A 24,063-nucleotide genomic window follows, 5' to 3' on the forward strand; every position below is an offset into this window, starting at 1 on the left:
GGGAGCGCGGCGCGGCTCCATCCCGCGGCCCCGGGGGGCGGCCCCCGCCGAGCGGCTGCGGGCGGCCGGGGGGAGCGGGTGGCGCGGCCGCCGGGAGGAGGCGAAGGAGGAGCGGGGGGAACGTGGACGTCGCCCGCATGCGGCCGGGAGCTCCCCCCCCCCCCCCCCTCGGGCCGAGCGCGGGGGGCAGCCCCGCGGAGCCGTGTAGCTTTGCGGCCCCGCCGACGGGGCGGGCTGGTCGCGGGGCCGCGCCGCGGAAGGTAGGGGAGGTGGCTCCGGCCCCGCCGTGCTGCGACCTGAGCGCGTGTGGGCGGGGTGCGCCCCTGCGCCGGGATAAATAGCGGCTGGCGAAGCTGACAGCCCGGCCCGGGGCGCGCGGGTCCGGAGGCTGCGCTGGAGGTAGCGCAGGGGAAAAAAGTTGGGGCTGTCGCTGACTCCGCTCCGAAGCCCCGCTCCCGCCCGCAGCCCGGACCGAGCTTTTTTTTTTTTTTTTTCTTTTCTTCGTTTTGATTTTCCCAGCCTGGGAAAGGGGAGGACCGGAGAGCCGCGCGGAGCTCGAGCCGCGCTTTCCCCCGCTCTACACGCACCGCAGGGGCGATGCTGGAAGGCGCCGCGAGTTCGCAGCGCGCGTTCAGGGCAGCGGGAGGCGCGTGAGCTCCCGCAGCAGCAGCTGCCCCCTCCGCCCGCCCCGCGCGCCGCCGCCGGAGGAGGCTGCCCGCCCGCCCCAGCGGCCCAGGATGCGGTTTCGCCTCTTCTCCTTTGCCTTGATCGTCCTGAACTGTATGGATTACGGCCACTGCCAAGTCGGCCGCTGGAGACGCGGCAAGAGAGGTGAGTGAGGAGGAGCCGCGGGGGCCACCGTTCCCGCCCCCTGCCCGAGGCAGGTGAGCCGACCCCGGGCCGGCAGCTCCGCCGACCGCGAGTACCGAGTCCTGCGGCCGCCCCCCGGTGCCGCCGCGCGGCTCCGCAGCTGTTCGTAGCGAGCGGGGTCGCGGGGCGCGCTCTTCGGACTGGACGCTGGGGCTGCTCCGTCCGCCCTGCGATCTGGTCTCGGCACGGCGGAGCCTTGGGCAGTGGCTTGCAGAGGTTTCGCTTCGTTGTGTGACAATGTTGTACTCAAAGCGCGCAGAGCCCTTCGAGAAACGGGGAGAAGCGGTGCGTTGGGATCGGGTCTGTTTGGCTGAGATGCTGCTGCGGGGATTGCGGAGTTGAGAGCGGAGCGGTGTGTCTGTACAGCACCCGTGTGGCCGCAGCGGTTACTGCAGCTCTTCTCAGCTGTCAGCCGCCTGCGGTCAGCTTCCCTCTTTGCTTCCCTCTTTTTTCTTTCTTTCTTTTGTTTTTTATTTTCTGTAGGACGAATCACCTTCACTGTAAAATGTTTCTGTTCTCCACGTGTTCTCAATCGCATTGCCGTTCTTTTCCCCCATTCTTTTCACAGCCGTTCGTCCCATTCCCGAAGCTAACGATAAATCAGGTGGCCCCAGTACTGAAGACAGGCGTTGGGATTTCAGGACAAATTGCACCGAAGGGTTATTTGAATGGAGGGGGGGAGCGAACATCTACAATGTAAAGCCGTACAGATAGCAGGGAAACCTGCAGAAGGAGAAGAGCTGTGCTTCCCTGCAGCCTCAGAGTAGGCACAAATAAAACTGTACAGCACTTTAGTTTTGATGGTTCTTCAACAGATGGTTTCCAGAATTTAACTTCAGTGTGTGGCTAAAACGATAGCAGTCCTTGAAAGTGACCAGCCTATCTGTGCTAACAAAGGGGATACTGTGTCTTTAATTAAATGTGGAACTACTTAGAGTGCTGACGAGACAGCGGAGGGTGATAGCGGTATTTCTGCTTTACAACAGAGCTTAAGGGCTGCATTGTGGGAGCGCGAAATGAATAGGCATGGAGCTCGAGTGGCGTGAATTGTCCTCTGACCAAAACCTAAGCTGGTTTTAATTGATCTTATGTTCGACGATTGATCTCAGAGCGATTGTTGGGCGTGCTGAACAATTGGCTTTTCCAAGGAGATTGATTTAAATTAGTTCTTAGTTTAGTTATTGGATAAATAAAGTCGGTATTGACAGTTGGCTTACTGGCACTGTTTTGTGCCATCACCTAAGGGTTCTGTTTTGTGCTTCGAAGAATGCAGCCTTTTCCAGTCAATAAGGCTGAAGAAGTAAGCGCAGCCAGTTTTGAGCACTGAAAGCAAAAGCTAAGAATGCATTCAATACTATAATAGACTTGCCATGACACATGCAGTCTGAAGTAATGCTTTCGTACAGGATTCAAAATTCCAATAATTTCACAATTTTTCCATATCCCATCTGCAAATAATCAGGCATTCACTGTGGGGTACTGGCAGTTAACGTTTCTTTGGCATTCTGTTTTGTCTGTTACATGATCTCAGATGCTCCATAATATCATTTTCTTAATGAAATGAAAATTTTGGCATCGATTCAGTCTCCTGTGTGGTAGAAATCAATTGCATTCAGTCTGGAATCAGGGCAAAAATCATGTGTAGCTGACTTCTTTTTTTTTTTTTTTTTTTTTTTTTTTTTTTCTAAAAAGTAGCCGAATTATTGTGTATTCTGAATGTTAAATATATGTATATGGCCGCATATTTGTGTGTGTGTGTGTGTGTGTGTGTGTGTGTGTGTGTGTGTGTGACTACTGTGGGATACTCCAGTAAACAAGAATTTAGTTAATTCTAGTGGACGTTTCCAGACTCCTGTATTCCCCTTCTTTCTTTCAACCCTTTATCGTACCAAGTAATCATGTCACACTGCAGTAGAAGTGGAATAAAGTACTAATGCTTAGAGTGTGGCTCCTTTCTGGTATTGGTTTCTGCTCTGAATGCCCCTGCTTTAAAAGTTGTGCTTTATATGCATCACAGTCAGCAGATGCTGTGAATGCCACTGCTCCTCTTAGTTAATCTGCCTGGTTTAAACACACCAGAGCCCTTAGTTCTCTAGAAACACTCTAGCACCTCCTCACCTTAGAAGTCTTGAGCCTAAGAAGGTAGATATGATGATTTGCCTTTCTAACAGAATCTATTCTAAAATGTAGGGGATGTAGCTTAAAGGTCAGTAGTCCAACCTGATAGCTAGCTGATATCAAGACACCTCCTTTCCCTTTTTCTTTTAGTTGTATAATTTGATTTTTAACTTCTTTTGAATACCTTCTACTTGTTCATTTCAATCTTGGATTTCTTTCTCTATATCACTCAGCACAAGGTGAATGACTCCATGTCTTAGGACTTCACTGAACATGGTGGTGTGTGTGAGAGACCAATCGTTTTTTCCTTCTCTGAGAAGTGAGGAGAACAACTTTCCTGAACTTCAGATCCAAATGGTAGTATGTAGAAACGAAGACTGTTAGCCATGCTTACCAGGAGGAGTGATAGTGTTCTGCAAAAGCATTGACTGAAAAGAGTTTGGTTTCTCTGGAAATGACTGCCAAAAAAAAATTAGTTGCTGAAGTCAATGTGATAACAATGATTGCATGCATGGGGAGACTTTTCTGTAGTAAGAGAGACTAAGTAGAGTTGATGAGACCCTGCTGGCATGGTGAAGAGATGCAATGGGACACATTTGCATGAGGAAACTGGAGTTTATCTACATCCAGAACTCCAGAAAAAGCAGTGTAGAAAACTTGCTTTCTATTCAGTTTATGAGATTTCATATTCAAGGAGAGTGATAAAGGCTACTGTATGTACTCATCTGCCAAATGTTCTCATTCTGCATTGGATAAAGGCTGTGTCACTGCAAGTGTGTGGATGGTGAGCAACAGTAGAGATGGCAAAATATCTGCAGGTAGAAGTAGGAGGAGGGTCTGGGAATGGAAAGTTCCCTGTGTCCAAGTGGCTCAGTAGAGCTCTGCGTGGGGTGTTTGTATATGCATATATGGAGGAATGTAGTCACCACAATCTGACTGAAGCTGCTTAAATTTGTATCACCTTATGCAAGATGGAGATCTTGACTGCACATCAGTTATTAATTTACATGGATTTACAGCTAGAGGAAAACTTATTGAGATATAGGGGTTTGGGAATTAGCTTTATTAGTTACGTGATTACCTAAGAAGGGGATAATATCAGAGCCTTTCTCATTTGTATGTGTGGTCAGGCTATAGGAAAGATTGAGCACTCAATTATTAGGGAAAAGGAATTAAGGAAAAATGCATTGATTCAGGCATATACCACATCTGCTTTGCAAGAGCTGTACCAACTCCAAAGAGCAGTAACTGCCTTAACAACAGCAGCATACAGACAGAGCAGGGAACACCTTTTGGTTGTGGGTCAGTATCCCGGCTTTTTGTCTGTTCTTACTTCTCTTTGAACTTGAAACATGTGTTGCATTTGGAGGACTGTGAACTTTTTGCTGGTGGGTTAAAGCTTAAAATCCTTCCAGGAAGCTGTACTTTGAACTCTGTTTTTTCCTCAGGTGTTATGTAAGTGCTTGTAACAATTTGTAAAAGACATGTTAACACTTGCTGGAGTTATTCCCCAGGTACTTGTGATCAGTAGTAAAGCTCTGGAGGGTCGCTTCTGTTCCTCAACCCTTTACTACTTGGAGTAGTTAGTTACAAAACACTCTGTGTATACAGATCCTATTACACCAGCAACAATATCCTAACAATGAATCTGCTGAAAAGTCAAACTTAAAAAATAAATAAATAAAAAAAATTGGCTACTCATACCCTATTGTCTGGTAAGTCTAAGGAAGCTTCTCACTAAAATGTCAGCAGAAACCAAAACTTGTATGAATGAAGGAATAATGAGCTAGCTAATGGCACAGTGTTGCTGAGGATAATCAGTGCTCAAGTGGATTGTGAAGGTTTGTGAAGGGATGCTCGAAATGCGAAAAGTGGTTCAGTTTGAAAATGGGCTCTGAAGTCCAGGAGCTTGATTCAGTTGCCTGATGTAGGTTTCTATTACTGCTTGTGATATTTTAACCACCCTTTTGGACCTGGCAGGTTTGGTGGGGATGTACATGACCTTCTGGAGCAACAGTTGGAGGATTCCCATAGAGCAGGTCACATGCATCTGACACCCTGAGGTGTCTTTGTGGTGGAAGATGAAAATGGAGAGCATGTCCTAGCACATGCTGTATGTACACATGCTTTCCATTCCTGTTTGCATCCATTATCTACCATTAGTGGTCACTTGGGATGAGTATACTAACCTAGATAAGTATCTGGTCAGGCATGGTATCTCTGTCCTTTTACTCTTCTGTATTAAAACCTGTAGGAAGATTTGCAGAATAGTTTCAGAGTGATGAAGGGTATATTTGTCTGCTTTTTGATTTATTTGAATACTTTCCAATGTCTGGGAACGTGTCTTCCAAGGCTTAGCTGAAATCTGTTGCTAGAGCAGGTCAAAATGCATGGCAAATACCCAAAAGTGAGGGTGCTTACTGATTAGGGAAATTAAGGTGATAGAAATAAGAATGCTAATTCACAATGAAGTCTATCATCTGCAGTATACAAGGACATGCAATTCCTATGATAAAATAATACCATGCTAATATACTTGACATAAGTCATAATCAGTAAAAATTTTGACATTATTTAAAACACAGAACGTGGAAGGTGTTCTCTGTCAAAATTCAAGGCATAGAAAGAAAAACAATGGTCTTCCTTTTTATATTATTATTATTTCTCTTTCTACTTCTAAGAGCCTGACTATGCCTCAGAGGTCTGCTTTTCATTTCTTATGTAGCTATTTTTAATAATAATAATAAAAAAACCCAACCAAACAAAAACCTTAGCTATTGATTTTTTTATTTGATTTTATTTTTATTTTTTGATAGATCAGAGAGTACTGTCAAGTCAAACCTGCAGATCATCACATGTTGCAAACTTTTTCCCAGTGGAATGTACATCAAACTCAAAAACTTACAGCTGGGTCGTAATACCCCTTTCCAAAATGCATCCTTGATATAAATTGTAGAAATGGAATTTACTTGATTGCACAAATTATCTTCAACATGAATATCATACATTTCTTTTGTAATTGGTGGAACTGTGGTCAATGTGGTCCATGGAGCTGTTGGTACGAGTTAATCCATCCTGTTGTAGATGCATCCCTTTGCCTGGGCTCCAGAAATATTAACAAACTCAATAAATGTTAAATAAGATTACTTACTTGCCTTTGAGTATAGTATATGTGAAGTATATATGAAGAAGATATGTACATCTTTGTTGTTGGTCTCTGAAACAAGCTGAAAGCAATGGCAAATGAGAAGGAAACCCCCACATCCAGCTTTCGTATGTTTTCTTCTCATATTATGTTGGTGTAGCTCTTTTAAAGTTACAGATGTAGTCCCTGGAAAGCTGTGCGTTGTTTTTTATTATAGAGGCTTGATAAACGAGAGGCTTGTTTAGTTTTAGACATTTTTAATGTGTGTCGCTCTGAAAGTAGTACCTCCTTTCCATTTTCATGGAAACCACAACAGTTGCGAAGAGCACAATAGTGGTATTTGATAGAGCAAATTCTCATCTACAAAGCACTGTTTTTCAACATAGTCACCATCATTAGCAGATGAACTGATCTAGACTCTCTTCATTTTATGGTGTGACAGCTGTGTATGGCCATCTGGAATATGGCTTGTCTTTCATATTGCTGTTGCCACTGTTGAAACGCACCATCCACTGCCTCACTGTACTTACATCCACTGTTTGGTCTTGGTAAACATTTGGCAAGTACCAGCAAATGCCAGTGGGTATCATTTTTTTCTGCGTGGATGAATTCAGTTCTACCCCTTTGCTACATAGGCACTTCCATGTCAGGTGCTATTAACACCTAACAGCATGTAACAGAATACTGTTAGGAAGATTCAGCCTCTGCTGCCGTACCACCAACATCTGTCTCCGATGTTGTGGGCCAACATAATAAAATAGAAGGTGTTACTTTTGGAGCAGCCCTTGTATGATACTAAATTTAATCACTTTTTTTTCCCCCCCTCAAGCATTCTTTTTCTTTTCACCGCTAAGATTTGTTTGGGCACAGTTTGAGAACCTTCTGGTATTTGTCTAGACTCCAAGTGTTTGCTAATCCTTTTTAGTGAAAAGCGTGACTTCATACATGTTTGCCATTGATAATGCAAAAATGTAACAGCTAGATCCTTTCATCAGAGGCTGCTTTAGATACTAAAAGTAGGTACTGCCATAATGTGTATAATCACTGTCTGTGCAGTGCTTGTTTAGTAGATGCAATACCTTGGGAAGTATTATTTGGGTGCTGCAAGGTCATGTTATGCATGCAAGATCTACTGCTTTTTGAATAGTGTTGTTGGCTTTATAGCCTGTTAAATCTCCTAAGAATTTTGTTTTAGAGAGCGGAAAGGATTTGCAACAACTCTTTGCTACCTGGATTCTGATTAATCCATCTCACTAAGCAAAGTATCAGGTGAATCCTGCTCCTGAGGGCCATTGGTGTAGAGTTTGAGTTTGCATTTGCTTTTGTCTACACAATGGCTTTGTTCAGCCAACTCCATGCATTAAAGCCATTTGTTGACTAGGGTTTATTTTTGTATCTCTTGAACTTCATATACCTGCAAGCAACAGTCAACTTGCCTGAATTGAGAATCAAGCGATGGAGCTATGTTTCTCTATATCTGATCCAGCTGTCACTTGGTTTACCATGAGGTGAACAGTTCTGTTCATTTTTACTAGTACTTTTGTAAAACTTTGAGGACAAATGAAGTTGAAACAGTTTGAGATATTGGCTCCCAAAAAGGCATTCTAGTGCAGCAGTGTGTCAAGCACAGAAGAGGCAAGAATGAGAGTCTGATTGACAGGCACTTGGATTAATGGTACCTTTCCAATATAGTTTCCATATGGAGATAGGGAAGGGGGGATTACAACAAACTGGTGTTTGTAGATACTGTATGCCAAAAGCTTAGTTGATATGAAGGTCAGTGTTCAGTCTGTGGAGTAGAAGCAACCACTGTAGGTCATCAAAAGTGCTTCTTTCTGCAGATTTCCTCATCCTGTGAGACCATAAGGGTTTGAGACATTGTGTGCTTAAATTTGGCCCATTGCAGCACTTTGGTTCAGAACCAAGCACGTCTCTGAGCTTTGTATCGTCAAACAGTGTTCCCAGGAGCAGGCGCATTTTGTGAATGTGTGCACCTTGTCCTGATGTCAGTACTGAAGTACTCTTGAATGCAAGACTGAAATTAATTTATGTAGCTTTGCATTAACCTCACTTCATTGTAGTACAGTTGTTTGTTTTTAGCCATTTCAAGTTTCTTTTTGGATGATGGCATGAAAAGGCGTTGGTGATTGCGTCTCTTGGTCTTTCCTCTGGAGTGTAAAAACTGTAAGGTGTGAAAGAACACAAGGGAATAAAATGTTAATGTGAGGCAAATGGGTCTTTTTCTAGTTTTTTTTTTTTTTTAAGTTATCTTAAGTACCTTGATTATGTGATGGTAAAGGAATGGGAGGCTTTTAAGATCCCATCAGTTAAGATGTAGTGAACAGTGTTTAGAGAAAAAAAAAAGTTCATAATTTGTTTCCCCGTGATAGGAGAAGCTTGTGTTATATCCTTCTGTAACATGTAGTTTGGCATTCAGTAATTAATTAATCATGGCCTCCAGTAATTAATCAGTTATGTATTACAGTAGAGCCAAGCGCTCTATGTATCTGTGAGATTTTGTCCTTTTATAAATGAATGGAATTTGTGCTATTTACTCTGACTTCTTTTTGTTTGTTTTTATGGGATGGCATTTGAGTGGCTTTAGTGAGGAAAGTGTAATTAATTACAACCAGTATTTAGAACAGGCATGCAATTCTGTAATTACTTTTCAGAACAAACACTCATAATTGCATTATGACCACTGTTTGAAGAGGGTACCAGCAAATATGTGTGGTTTGCATAGATTCAAAATGTTGTGGAAGTCTTTCTAGTAAGATTTACAGTTAGTAAATAATAACTTTTTGCTCTCTAGGATTTTTAAAATGTAAATATAAAAATAATCCAGAGCCTATGGTTTAGGGATTATGAGTCTCAAATTCACCTTGTAGAAGCTTGTCTGTTCTTTTTTCAGGGGCATTTCGGGATTTTTTTTTATTTTATTTTATTTTTTTTTGTGAATCATCAAGATTTTCTTCATCTTGATGAAAAAGACACAAATATGGATGTAACAAGGCAGAGGGAGGGCTCTAAAAGATGAATGATGTTTGGGATATCAGCAGTTCGGTATTGGCACTGACAGGTTGCGTGAACCCTATTTCCCAAGCAGACTGGATCCAGCAGTGAATCTGTGCTTATGCACTGGGTAAAACTTGTACACATTTACTCCACAAAGGGAAAACAGCTTTTGTGTGAGAGAATTGCAGTGGTGTAATAAAGTATAAACTTCCTGATGCGGGCAAGTTCTTTTTTTTTTTTTTTTCCTCCAGAGTTGAAATGCTGGCTGAAATATGTTACAGACAAATACATGTACTGATGTATGGTCTCTGCAGCCGTATGGTTGCCACCTTTGAAATTAAAAAAAAAAAAAAAAAAAAAAAGCACCATCCACCCAACCTCAGACCAGCCACATCAGAGACGGCTGTAGTGCACACACACATCATCTGCACATGTACTGCAGCCCAGATATCAGCCAGTGTGTCCGTGCTGGCATTTGCCAGGCAGGTTGGAAACCACAGAAGCAATGACTATGCTTGGCAAAGGTAGATATCACTGACTTGCTCAATTCTTTTTCCAACTGCTGCAGATTTTTTGGTTGCTGTGTTTTTATTATAAACTTGCTAACCTTCGTGTTCAATGTACAGGCAAGCCTGTAGCTAAGCCTCTTATAATGGTATCTAAAGGTTAATAATCTTTTATGTTACCTGCAGTGAGTTAGCATTTAAGGATCCCAGCTGAGGTGGGGTCTGGTAGCACTGACATACTGACGTTGCTTAGCTGACAACCAAGGAAGAAACTGAATCAAAGTCACCAGAGCAAAGCCTGGCCTGGATTCCCCTCCACTAGCAGGAATGATCTTTGGCCTTTCATTGCAGCTTGTTCAAACCTGCTTTATATCCAGTTTTACACAGTACATGCTAATAACATAATGGACATGGGCTCAGTTTTGACTTATCAAGAGGAGCTGTAACTCAGCAGGAGGCTGTAATGCAGCCATCGGGCCTTAGGTTGTGTTTACAACACACCAAGGCAGCAGCCCCCTGTTTTAGTTTGTTCCAAGCTATTGCCCATCATTGCAAAATGCTTATGTATGGCCTCTGACTTGAGATGCTTCACCTTTGCTAGGGGTGGGAAACCAAACGATGTTTTGTAGGGTGTTTGTTTATTTACCTAGCCTCATGGAATTGCATATTTTAATATCTTCATCAGGAGCATTTGCAGGGGGTGGTTTCACTTCTGTGTTTGGTCTTCTCTTCTAAATTGTCAGTCTGATCTCCCCTGTTTGGAACCCTCTCTTGTGAGGAAAGCTGACCTGAGGAGGCATGCTGCCATTTGCAGATTTCCCATGCATAAAACTTTTGTTAACACATGTATGCATCAAAGCCAGTGGTAAGAGAAAATAATTTCCTGCTTTATGTAAATGTGAAGCAGCATATTGGTGTGGGGGGAAAAAATGACGTTATGGCAATGAGGGAATTAATAATTAAAACATGCAATTGAAAAGGTGCTTCTAAACAAGTGCTTTGGATTCCAGCTGTGTTTCTCACAGCAGTAGTGAGGTCTGCAGGACTGCAGTGACTTCACTGATGCTGAGATGCCAGTGGCCATGTTTTTTGAAACCGCAGAATTTTAAGTGCTCATCATAACTTTTATTCTATCTCAGGTACTACTGGACTCACTGGTGGCCCCCCAGAGGAAGACTTGAATTTTAGGAAACATGGAGAAGAGAAGGCTTGGGGATCTTATCAGCATCTTGGGAGCATCTTATCATCTATCTTGGGAGGGTGCCAGGAAAACAGACCCAGGCTTCTTTCAGTGGTGCCAGTACCAGGACAGGAGGCAGTGGGTGTGAACTGGGGCACAGGAGTTCCTTCTGAGGCTGTAGGTCGCTTCCTTGGGGATGTTCAGAAGCTGCCTGGTCGTGGGCCTGGGTCCCCTGCTCAGCAGGGGCCAGAGGGGAACAGGGAGCCCTGCCAGCCTCAGCTATTCTGGAATTCTGGGAAAGGCAGTTTGGTAACATCTCAGATACCTAGCTTGTGCCTGCTTGGTTTTTGTAATCACCAGCTGTGGAGAGGAAATATAGAGCGCCCAGTCCGTTTAGGAATCTCTGAGGTACATGATCTAAATTATCTGCAGTAATAACCTTAGCTATGTTGAGGGACTTGGTTTGGACTTAACATTGTTAAGGTTTTGAGCAGTGCAGAGGAGTTTCCTTATGTTGAGTGGTGATACAGGAGTTCTGAGTTCAGCAAGACTCTCAGGCTTGCAGAAGTCACGAAATATCACCTGCTCCATCCCAACTTCCCTTCTTGTCCCTATGTTAAAAAAAAAAAAAAAAAATCAAACAAAGAAAGCCAACTAATATTGTTGCACAGGGGAAATGAAATGTTGGAGGCAAAATAAAACAAAATGAATACATGAATTTATCTGGGTGATTTGGGCCGTTTCAAGTTATCAGGCAATACAAAATTGGGTTCTCTATCATACCAATTTTACATGATAGGAGTTCTTTGCTCCTCAACATTTTTCTTTCTGAAGTTAACAGTTTCCAAATACCAGAGGCTGGCTTGTGAATGAGGTGATTGAAATACTGGAACTAACTTTGGTCTCCCTCATTTTATCAGTGGATGATGCCAAACTGATCTGGTAGAGTGCATACAACCAAAATGGTGCTTGTTCTGGTAAACATTGCACTGTCATGCAGTAGTATTGTCAGATTATACAGGAGGGCCAAATGTCAGGCATTTATCTTAAATAAGAACTGTAGTATGCTTTTTTTAATGCTGTATCTGAAAACTCAAAACTTTTTCATTCCTTTTTGTTCTTTCCATCAGACTCCTGGAAAAAGTCCTGCTGCTTCCAAGTTCTAGTTTTTGTAACTTTAGCAGTGGCATAAATACATGTAGGGTTTTTCAGCTTTTGGAAGAGGGTTGAAATGTGACTCTATTAAACCTGAATCTGAAGACTGACTTGGTTCATATTGTTTTCTCTTAATAGCTTTCCAAGCAGCCGTTAAGTGAAACTACTGCATATTGAGCCGGGTGTAATATGAGGCTCATTGGGTAAAATAACATTAGTCTGTGCTACTTAAACACACTCTGAAAGGCTTAAGGAGGAGAGGAAGGAAAATATTTGAAGAGATCAACTGGGATGTGGTGGAATACAAGTAATGTCACCTGAGAAGGATTAGAATTCGCCAAAGCTTGACCTGAATGAAGACCTCCATTTAGGGCTTGTGTTCCTACCAGATGAGCTGCAGTAGTTTTTCCATGCAGGGCTTTCTACCAGCAGTCGTAGTGAAAGAACCCAGTGATTTACTTGGCTTCTGTGTCTCAGTAGCAGTGGAGCTTTTTTTCTTCTTTAGTAAATAAAAAAAAAATCCCAGTTTAACATTCTTTCTTATTAGCTGCAGCTGGCTTTTTCTAATTACCAAAGTCTTGAGAGAATGTAGCTGAGAAAAATGTTGCTATTTTCCTCATTGGCAGCTCATTGTATGCACTGTAACTGATAGGCAGCTGCATATCCTATTCACATCCTTAGATGCAGAAAGCCTCAAAATCCAGGAGAAGACTATGGAGGAGCTGATAGCAATGGCATTTTCTGTTGTGATTTTTTTTTTTTTCTTTTATTTCATAATGAAGGGTTAACTAACCCAGCAGCCCCGTACTCTTAACAACATGCCTGCTGTGATGGTCTCTTTGAAAACTACTTATTCTTAGATACCTAGTGCCTCTGAAGTAACAAGTAGCAATGAGGTGAGCTAGAGCTGGAAGTAGACAAAACAATTACTCCTGTGTCATGTCGCTAGGTGGATGTTCACCCCTATGGGCCATTATAGTCAGTCATGGAGGTCTGAGAGTTGCAGCAGGGTTAAGTGGGAAATCCTTTCATATGGAAGTCAACATGATTTATGCTTGCTAGCATCATAGATGTTCAGAGGAATTTTACCTTATGCTTCTTGGTTTGGGTTTGGGGATGACAGGTTGGGAGTACCAGTGTGGAGAGGAATTTGCGTTTACCAGCGAGAGGTTCTTTACACCTTTCTTTGAAGCACTATTGACCGCTGCTGCAGGGAGTAACGCTTTTGCTCTGTGCATCAATTTCCATGTGAAGTTTTTGTTCCAATTTCTCTTTTCACAGAATAGCAAGATCCATGCCAATGGTATTTGGTTCTGGATTTCTGTGAGGTTCAGCTTAGTCTGCACCTTTCAGGTCTTGATTTTCCTGAAACACATCGTAAGTCACAGTTAAGCCTAGCAGAAAAGTAATGAAAAAAGGCATGCAGTGAAAAGCAGCACTATGGAAGAATATGGCATGTCTCTCCAGAGGCTTGTATGGGAATGATTTAATGTCAGAACTAGTTAGTATTATCCTTCTCTCTCATTTATGTCTCACTGCTAACTTCTGAAACTTTGGCAAGCACTATCCGTTTTGTTTAGCCACAAACATTGCTGACTTGTTTTTTCATCAGTGCTTCTTACTGTGGTAATTCATTTCTTGATTTTTGTCATTCATGCTTAGTTTGTAACAGAAACTCTATATCTGCTTTCTCCATGAAGTAAACATATAAAAGATCCCCATGATATTCTACTGTATGGAGTAATTTCTGTTTTGTTTACGTATTTTAGCCAAGGAGAAGCCTGATTAGCTGAATGTTTAATAGCGTTCAAATACGTCCTAGAGCTTTGCATTTGCTGTTTGATGTTCCATTTTATAGCTTTACTTAAATGCTCTGCAGGGATTGTGGTTTAGTGGTGGGAGCATGAAATTTGAATCCAAGGTGCCTGTTTCTCTTACCAACAGAGCTGGTCAGTATGTTTTAAACGTCAGATTCTTCTATCCCACCACCCCCATAATGCATTTTCTCATGTATGCAACGAGTTTTTTTTTCCTTTTCCCCCTTCCTCTCCTCCCCCTTTTGCCTTTTTTTCCCCTCCTTTTTGAAGTAAGTGTTGAAGATTCATGGCTTAAACAGGAATTGCAAGTACCTCTGTTTCTCTGGTGCGTAGGACAGTGTTTTATCACACTGCGTTTTAAATTGTATCAGTGATTTGTGTGGCTGAGGGGTCCTAGAGTGTTAATCTCCAGGCATGTATACAGTTCTTACAAGGGATGATAAGCACATAAATGAGTTTCCTGCCTCCTCAGGTTCACTGACGGAGCAAACATCTGCATGTAGAACATTACATCCATGCCAGTGGTCTAAGAGATTTAGAAATGTTTTGTTCTGGCTGATGTGAAGTCTATGTTCTCCGCAGATTTTTTCATGGCAAGATGTGTCTGAGAGACTTTAAATGCTTTTTTTTTTTTTTTTTTTCCTGACATATTTTACTAATTTTCAGACACAAAGGATGGAGCTCTTCATATGCAAGTAGTTATTTGCAGTAGACTGATTAATTGCAGTGTGAAAGATTTATATATGCGTAGAGCCCAAGTATATCTTATTTCATACCTAGGAAAGATAAAGACTTTGGAAATGGCAGGAGACTTGGGGCACCTCAGACTGCAGCTTTTAAGTTGTTTCAAAGAGGTCTGCTTTTAGAGAACACCTTCCTGGCTTGTTTTGTTTTGTTTTTTTTTAATGGTAACTTACCTGAAAATGGAAGCATAACTTTAACACTTAAGGCATTTTCAAAATAACATAACGTAAATTTCTTACATTAAGAATGAAAAATGAATATTTATAATGCATATTTGTCGTTACCTCCTCAGTGCTGCCACTGTCTTCCCTTTAATTCTAAAGTCCCTTATTATTCACAATACAAACATCATCTATGGAATGTGAGCCAACTAGCTTCTAGCTTTTAATGAACACATGACTTGTCTGCTTTTAAGACTTTATTCACATTCCCACAGAACTATAAAAAAAAATTCAGTAGCTTTTTGCCAAACAGTAATCTTAATTTCTGCCTGAAATGTCCAGAACGCTGAACATGCAGGGTGCACAGGTAAATCAAACACACTTTTTTTTTTAATTGAGGGAATTCTATAGCCATAAAGTGGTGATCTTTCTTGGCTGCTGTGATATAAGTGGATATGAAAAACAGAAGCTGTTTTTTTTTCTTAATGTAATTCCTACTAGATGAGGAGATAAAACTGTATGTATCTGAACGGCAAATGAGCTCCATCTGTTCTAATTCAAGATCTCAAAGTCTGGTCCATCATTTTTGTTTGATGTCTCAAACTCTGATGCCTTCAGTTGACAATAGGGAGGATGACAGAAGATTTGGTGGATGTTTTGAATGTGCTAAATTAGTGCAAGCAGGATGTAAAGTACAGTGCAGTGGGGATTGAATTAAAGTGAGGTACTACAGTGAACCATGTATTTGTGTAGTATGCAAACAGTGAGAGTTTGAGATATCTTTTTCTGTATCTTACTAAAACTTGGATACATACATGTATGGTAACATCTGCTTATTTTTAGAGTTATATCTTTCAAGTTTAGTGTTTCTCCACAATGTTTAGCAGCACTGGCTTTTTTTTTCTTACTTTCTTCCTATTAAAATGGATTACTTTGCTACTCGTCTTCTCAGTTACATGCAGCTTTGACATAACTTTTAGTATTTATTTATCCATACTATGTGACATCATGTGAAAAGCCACAATGCTGTGGGGAGCCAAACAAGGGCCGATCTCTGATCAGGAATTGGCTGGGTGTTGGTCAGCAGGTGGTGAGTAATTGTATTGTGGATATATGTGTGTGTGTGTGTGTGTGTGTGTGTATATATGAATGTTATTGTTGTCACCTATTTCTTTCCCCCCCCTTTTTTTTTTCTGTCTTAGTAAATAGCTTTTATTTCAACCCACAAGTTCTATTTTGTTTCCAGTTCTCTCCCTCTTCCTATCTCCTTCATCATTGGGGGTGAGAGAACAGCTGCGTGGTGCTGAGCTGCTGCCAGGTTAAATAACAGCACTATTAAATTAATGACACATCCTCCGTTGACCTGAGCGGAATGGGAATATCACCATTGGTTCAAAAGTGTTTTGTGAAGAGCCCTGGCTGGGAACACACTTTCATGGGCCGCATTGCTTTGCTTGTTTGCACAATACTTTCTGTATCTTCTGTAGATTGTGATGAGGCCTTAGATATCTTAGAAGTAGCTGAGGTGAACTAGAATCGTAGAATCACAGAATGGCCTGGGTTGAAAAGGACCACAATGATCACCTAGTTTCCACCCCCTGCTACGTGCAGGGTCGTCAACCACCAGACGAGGCTGCCCAGAGCCACATCCAGCCTGGCCTTGAATGCCTCCAGGGATGGGGCATCCACAACCTCCTTGGGCAACCTGTTGCAGTGCATCGCTGTCCTCTGTGTGGAAAAACTTCCTCCTGATGTCTAACCTAAACCTCCCCTGTCTCAGTTTAAAACCATTCCTCCTTGTCCTATCACTATCCACCCTCGTTAACAGTCATTCCCAATCCTGTTTATATGCTCATTTCAGGTATTGGAAGGCCACAATTTGGTCTCCCTGGAGTCTTCTCCAAGCTGAACAAAGCCAGTTCCCTCAGCCTTTCCTCATAGGAGAAGTGCTCCAGCCCTGTGGTCACCTTAGTGGCCCTCCTCTGGACCCACTCCAAGAGCTCCACGTCCTTCCTGTACTGGGGGCCCCAGACTTGGGCATGGTACTGCGGATGGGGCCTCACAGGAGCTGGGTGAGAGGGGGACAATCACCTCAAAACAAGCTTCTTCCAGAAGAGGCAGGGTTGTTCCTAATAAAATAAATAGAAATAAAAGAATAGGACTTCCTTCAGGTTTCTGAATTTTTATTTACTCAGTGTAGTTTTAGCATGTGAAATATTATGGGCATGAATGCAACTTAGAAAAACTCTTTTGCTAGCATTGTTTCCAGTTTGGCAATAAATAAACTGTGCCCTGTCCAGCCTCTCAGTAGATAACTACTTCATATTTTATTAGAACAATTTGGCTCCTGACATGAACTGTAGTCCCATTAATCCTGTAATATAGTGCATAGGATTGGAAAAACACAGGATGTAAACATGTTCTTCATTATGCACTTTAACACAAAACAGATATATAGAGCTCATTCTAGAACATGGTAGTCAGAGTGTACTAAGAAAATAGCAAATTGTTGACTAGACTCATCTGCTATTAGTTTATTTTGGGGTTAGGAGCAAAAGGCTTAAGAAATCTCAATTATTTCACGTTACATCTTGATGCCTATCGTATCTTGCTGGACATTACTTAAGTAGACAGGACCAGTGATTCTATTGCCTCCATTGAATCCAAAATCAAGGCAACTTAAAGTAAGTCTTACAAGAGAAAAAGACTCAATAATGAGAATGGTTGTGTTTGACAGTGATGTTGTATAATCATAAATAAAAATCTAGTCAATGTACAGAGCAGTAAATCCAGGCTCTTTTTTTCTACTGCAAACTTGTAACCTGGGACTTTGGGAAGGATAACAAGTTTAATCTGAGAGTTCTTTGGATTGTTCAGAAGTAGGAAATAATAAATTCCTTTTAATACTGTAGCATCTACTGTAGAAGTCCAAGAGGTCATAATCACAGTGGTCCCAGTAGCATTATGTTGAGTGAATCCATTGGTACTATTCAGTGGCAAAATGGACTGGAACAACCTCTACAAGTAAATGGTTACACAGATGTGCTTCAAGAGATACAGTCTTTTAAAGTTGAGAATTGGATAAATCTGAGTTGCTGGTTTCTTGAAGATTCTTAGTTGTGTAATTGTCTCTAAGACTGATGAATATCAATTGATGTGAAGTCAGTGGTTGGGCTCCAGACTGGAAAGTGTACTGTAGTCTATATCTTAACCTCATCTATGAGAAGCATGCACGTGGAAAAGAAGATTGAAGACCTTTTAATACAGTTATCATATTCTTATGCAAAGATTGCCTCTTAGATTGGTACTGGTGCTATCAAGGTGGTAGGTTACTGCTTCAAATTGAATTCAAAATTAACAGCAAAATATTGATCAAATTGAATTCATATGTGATGTTTCAAAATGTAATTACAGAAATGGATTCACACTATACTTCCAAGTTTGATATTGCTTACTGAAAGCTGTATTTTTTGGTGAGTATTGGCTTCCAGGGTAGATGAACTTTCAATTCATTTGTGTATGTAAAAGGACAGTTCCTTTAAAAATGAATTTGGAGACATACTTTTGGGAGCACTTAATTATAATGCTGCAAAATTCTGATATTGCATTAGTGTGCTGCCATATTACCTCTTTTCCTGTCCTTACATGGTAGGATAGCAGAATTTTCAGGTACTCTGAAACAGTGTTTGTTAGAATATGATTTCCGTGATGCTGGTTGCTGAGCAGGAGCTGTCAGTACTGGTTGAGATGGAGTGTAAAAGAATCCGTAGCCTTACTATTGTCCCTTTCCAAAGTCTTAGATCTTTCCTATTAGGAATGAAACCACTATGCTTCCACAGCACAGGTTATTTGGGAAAACAATCAAAGGATGCAATGGATTTGATGGAAGAAAATAAGGAGGTGTTTCCCAGTGGGAGGAGGCTAGATAGAAAAGTAGGGAAAGGAAACAAAACTAAACCTTTTCACGAATACCACTCAACTTTAATTAGAAATATAGCTAAATAAAAGGGCAAATAATTGCTAAATGAGACATCAGTGTGATACTTACAAGCAGTTGCAGAAAACAGCGTCTAATTGATTGATAAGGGATTTGGGGGTGTAGCTTTTATTGGGTTTGGCCAGAATGTGTTGTGTCTCTTTGGAATGAGACTTCATGGAAATACACTAGCAGCCAGCACACAGATTCAGAAAACATTCCTGTATTTGAAGTGGTTTCACAAAATTCATTTATCTATTAAATCAAGAATTGTGTTTAGGCTGCAGAACCCAATGGCCTGAATAACGTGCACTGGGCTCCTAGCAGTCATATGTAAACTGTCTAATCGCTGTCAGCTGTGTTAAAACAAATAGTCAGAAACTTAATATCTACCAGTATTGGTACCTGTATCTGTTACAGTAGCAGACATTCCTGTTTTCTAAAAGAAAAAAAAAAAAAAAAGACAAGATCCCCCAGGAAAAAAAAAAAAAGTTGTTTAGATTTCTTTAAATTCCTTTTTAGTGCTACTGTAAAACTGCTTTTTAGAGCTTGGCTGCTTTTTGTCCATTGTTTTCTTTGAACAAAAGCCAGTCTTTTTTTTTTTTTTTTTTTTTTTTTTTGGCAAGTACTTTGCCATCTGAACAACTGTCAGTAGAGGGAGATGCATTTGTGTGTTAAGACAGAGATGACTTTAACGGGTTGCTAACGCAGTGGAGGATGTTCCTGAAGCATTCCTGGATATTCAGTTCTTTGCTGTGAACCCTTCATTTTGTGTCCCAAGGCACTGAATAGAGGGCAAGTCTGTCTTGTCTGCTGTGTTGGTTTTCACATGGGTTAAAAGACCAGTAAACTCTTTTGCAATAACATTTTATGTTACTCAGTGCACGTTTTGCGTAGGTCTGAATGTGTGTGTGGGTTGCAAAAGCAAGGAAAAAAATTGCACTCTGTGTTATGCAGAAAGATTTTCTGTTTTTGTAATGTTATTTGATATATTGGAATTTTCCAAATATCAAATTGAGAAACCCAAGTCTGCTGAAACGTATTACAAGACCTGGGAGAGTAGTCGGAAGGTAGTATTGTGGTGGGCAGACAATATAGCTGTGCACTCCTTTTAAAAACAGAAAGGACATTTTTATGTGAAAAATCATAAATATTTTGCTTCAGGACGTAATGAGATCTCTTGAAAACTCTCATTACATACACTTTGATTTTTAATTCAAATATGAAACTAGTGTCTGTTATGAGAAATCCTTTTTTTGTCAACAGAGGCGTTTGAGCAGATATAGCAACTTTGCTATTCTATAGTTAGCCTATTGATTAGCTGGAGATTGCTCAGCAAAGAATCCAACAAATCAAGAATACAATATCTCATCTGAGATATTTGCTGTACATGATAGTTCCGTTGTTAAGTCTTGGGTATAAGATTACTGCATGACTTATTCAATGTTTTATAACTACAGAAAGGAGATAAAGTATAAGAGGTGGTGGTTTTCAAACAAAAGTTATTTTCTTGGATTCAAATGGAGATGATCTTTCTCTTTCCCATTCAGCAAGGATAAAATAGGGAAGGAGAAAGCTGCGCTAGTACTGGTGATGGCACCTGATTGATTAAACATTTAAATGGGAACCTTATGTTCAGTTAACTCTGTCCTCAGCTTTGTAATGTTTAGTTATGTGTTAAGTTTTGATTGCTTGCATGTTCCAGCATATGGTCACCTCCACTGGATCTGCTCCTGAGCTGAATGCAAACTAGTGATGAGCTCTGGGCTGATTGCTCAATTAAGACCCATGTGTATTAGCATCTACATATCCTTGCAACACTTCAAAGGCCGAGGGCGGACCAAAGGGAACAGTCTTATATGGCTTGTCCTCCCTTCTGTTTTCAGTATATCCATATCTAGTGGACAGTGTATCTATGCAAACTTGTTTCTCCTGCTCAGTGTTACTACATTAAATTGAATGTGTTGGTGATGTGGACTTGAAAACTTGGAGTTTTCATGAAGACAGGAGAATTAGTTCCTTTACTTTGGTTTATGCCTTTCAAAATCTTTCTCCTTCGCTACTTGAGAAATTTATTAAAACCAGCATTTTTGCATCTTAGCAGCATCTACAAGCAACAGAATTCTGAGTAAATAACCCTTCCTGTCTTGCTTATTTGTAGTTTTGTCTGTGAAGATTTTGACCCAAAATCCGTACATGCATAAGGAAGTGTGCAATGCAATACAGATACATTTTTCCAGATATCTCTTAAACCTTACATCTTTTGTATTTGTTACTTGGTAGGATGCTTTACAAGCTAGTCACTTGAATCTTGAGTGTGGACCCTTGCCTCTGCCTCTTGGGCTCTTCTAATGTAGCTCTGATCTTGAAGGTATGCACAAGGAATTTTGAATTAATGTAGAATTTATGTAACACAAATAAAACTGGCGTCCAATTGCTTTAATCTGGAAGTTCCAAATGAGCACAGTGAAGAAAGGAGGGTGGGAAAAGAAGCAGACATGAGTGTGCTCAATGTGGCACTGAGAGGAAGTAGAAATGGAGAAGGCATTTCTTACTAGGGAAGGAGGATCAGTTGAGTTGATTGATTTCATGTGTTGCTAAGATTATTTTGCAAATATTTGTTTATAAAATTAAATATAAATTTCTTACTAGGAAGGAATATTGTGGTTGAACACGGCTATGCATTTGTGACAGATAGCAGATAGCAATGTATACATTCTGTGTGGAGGAGGGGGAGGGGAAGACAAGACTGTTCAAAATACAGATTTATAGGGGAAGCACCTCTTCACTGACTTGTAACAGCAGCTAAATTGTGTTCCTGCCTTAATTAGTGTCAAAGTTATTTGGTTCTCATCATATTAATCTTTGTTACAGTTAGCTGAAATATTGTTCAAGTGTTAGGTGCTGATGAGAAAGTCTGTGCATCTTATAAATTGCATGCAATGTGTGGAGTTCTTATTAATTGGTGGTGGAAGTTACAATCCATATTTTAAATAAGTAGCATAATACAGCCATTCAGAATTACACCACAAAAAAGAGAGGGTTTTAATGGACTCCATATGTATGCTTTTAGAACTGGTTGAGTAAAACTTTTGCTATACCACATAATGGTAAACCATCAGTGCTATAATGTCTTTAGGGTCTTTTAAGAACCTTCTTTATAGACACTCTTTTGACAAAGATTAATTCATTAATGGATTCAAGCCAACAGTATTATAGTTTTTACTGTTATGATAAGCAGGCATCAGTGTTGGTTGCATTATCCCTTTAAATTCCTGAAAACTGAAATGTAATAGCCCTGCTCTCTGTGGGGAAAAACTCATTCTGAACAACAAGCACTACTTCAGTGCATTGCTTGAATTTTAAAACAATTGTTTCAATGCTTATTTTTGTTTATCCTTTTTCAGAATAAAGACTACAAAGACTAGATGTATGTGGGAAGACATAGATATAGGATGTGGTATTTCTGCCCTTAGTGACTTTTTTTGTTTTATATGGAAAAGTTCATCTCTTCTTCTTTCAAGTTGTTTTTTGTTTTTTTTTTTTTTTTATGGCTGAGCTCTATTAATTGCTAAGAAACTAACGCTGAGCTGCTAGTGGGTAGTTAACTTAAGGCCACGCTATGTTAAGTGCCTGACTGCCCATAGTGCTTACACAGAATCACAGAATCACAGAATCACCCGGGTTGGAAGGGACCTCAAGGATCATGTAGTTCCAACCCCCCTGCCTAGCAGGGCCACCAAACACACACATTCAGATCAGGTTGCCCAGGACCCTGTCCAACCTGGCCTTAAACACATCCAAGGACGGGGCATCCACAACCTCCCTGGGCAGCCCGTTCCAGGGCCTAACCACTCTCCTTGTATAGAACTTCCCCCTAACATCCAACCTAAATCTTCCCTCCTTCAACTTCGATCCATTTCCCCTAGTCCTGCTGTTGTCAGCCCTTTTGAAGAGTTTACTCCCCTCGTGGGTGTAGGTTCCCTTCAGGTATTGATAGGCTGCAATGAGGTCACCCCGCAGCCTTCTCTTCTCCAGGCTGAACAAGCCCAACTCCCTCAGCCTGTCCTCATAGGGGAGGTGCTCCAGCCCCCTGATCATCTTAGTCGCCCTAAGAAATACTACACCTGGGAGTATTTCATAACCCACTGAACCTGGCTTACAGAGGCAGAGTTGCACTTGCAGTGCAGCCTGGCCTAGCCACCCTGTAGTAGATACCAGATCACTGGGTTTAGTATCAGCATTCCTGTGGGGAGCATGTTAAAAGACTTGCAATGATCTCTCCTTCACCTCTAGCCTTTAGACATGGGCTGTCTCAGTGAGACATTGGTATGAGACTGGGCTTCTCCTCACTTGTAAGTATACCACTGATGAGACAAGCATATCTTGGTAGAAAATAAAGACCGTGACTTTATTAAAAGGGCTCACATAGGAATATAATATTCCACTTTTTTGTTATGTGTCTTAAAATGATTTATTTCAGAAAGTGCATGTTTGTGAGTGTTTTTAAATCTGTGTAAGTATACTGATGAAGTTCTTGTTAAGTTCCATTTTAGTTTAAAGGCTAAAACTTTACAGAATGTGTACGCAAATGGACTTCTTGTTTTGAGAAAATCTAGGAAGTTTCAACCAATTGCTTTAATTCAGTATTTTTTTTTCATGTTGAGTTAATTGCATGAACTGCCTAGATTAACTCTAAGCTATATTTAGAGCAATTAGTCTTTCAGTCTGAAGTCCGGTGCTCTGATCCATCTTCCCACTTCCATCTCCACGTGAATATTGATACTTCGTCTCCTGACCGTTGCCTGTGGCTGTGTGCAGTGGCTTGACCTTGGCTGGTGGCCAGATGCCCACCCAGATGCTCACTCAATCCCCCTCCTCCACGGAACAGGAGGGGGAAATAAGATGGAAAAAATTTGAGTCGAGATACCAAAGTAAATGCTCTTTTGCTGTATGAAAATAATAGAAGTAAAATCTACTTTTAGTTCCTGGACGGGCAGAGAAGGCTTATGGGCCATGCTCTTGAGAGTGGTATCACAGTGCTACCTCATGACTGCAAAGTAAGATTGTTTCTTCAATAGTTAAGGAAATATCAATGTATTTTGATAAAGCAAAAGGGGGCAAAGCCTCATTTTTATTTCTTTTTTTTTAAATCCTAGGAATCCAGAGGCTTTATGTGTAGAATCCAATTCTTCCACATCCTAGGTGTTGGCAGTGCCAGTTTTTGAGTGCTCTGCTCTTGGATATCATCGCTTTTTTTTTTTTTTTTTTTTTTTTTTTTTAGGAAAAGAGAAAAAAAAAAAACCCACGGGGGGAGGGCCATAAAAAAAAAAAAAAAAAAAAAAACAACAGGGAGTGAGAAAGTAAAGTAATTGG

General features: G+C 41.0%; 1 protein-coding gene across 1 annotated transcript in view; it reads left to right on the plus strand.

Moving 5' to 3' along the window:
• Positions 1-737: 737 nt before the first annotated feature.
• RSPO2 (R-spondin 2) overlaps positions 738-24,063 on the plus strand; it is a 94,536-nt gene continuing 71,210 nt past the window's right edge. The window contains exon 1 of the mRNA XM_042808834.1: positions 738-831. Coding sequence (XP_042664768.1) covers positions 738-831 — 94 coding nt within the window. The remainder of the gene's footprint in view (positions 832-24,063) is intronic.

The sequence above is a fragment of the Centrocercus urophasianus genome, unplaced genomic scaffold, assembly GCF_019232065.1.
Source record: "Centrocercus urophasianus isolate 14NV4802_14NV808 unplaced genomic scaffold, USGS_Curo_1.0 seq_11, whole genome shotgun sequence".
In the NCBI taxonomy this organism is placed as follows: Eukaryota; Metazoa; Chordata; class Aves; order Galliformes; family Phasianidae; genus Centrocercus; species Centrocercus urophasianus.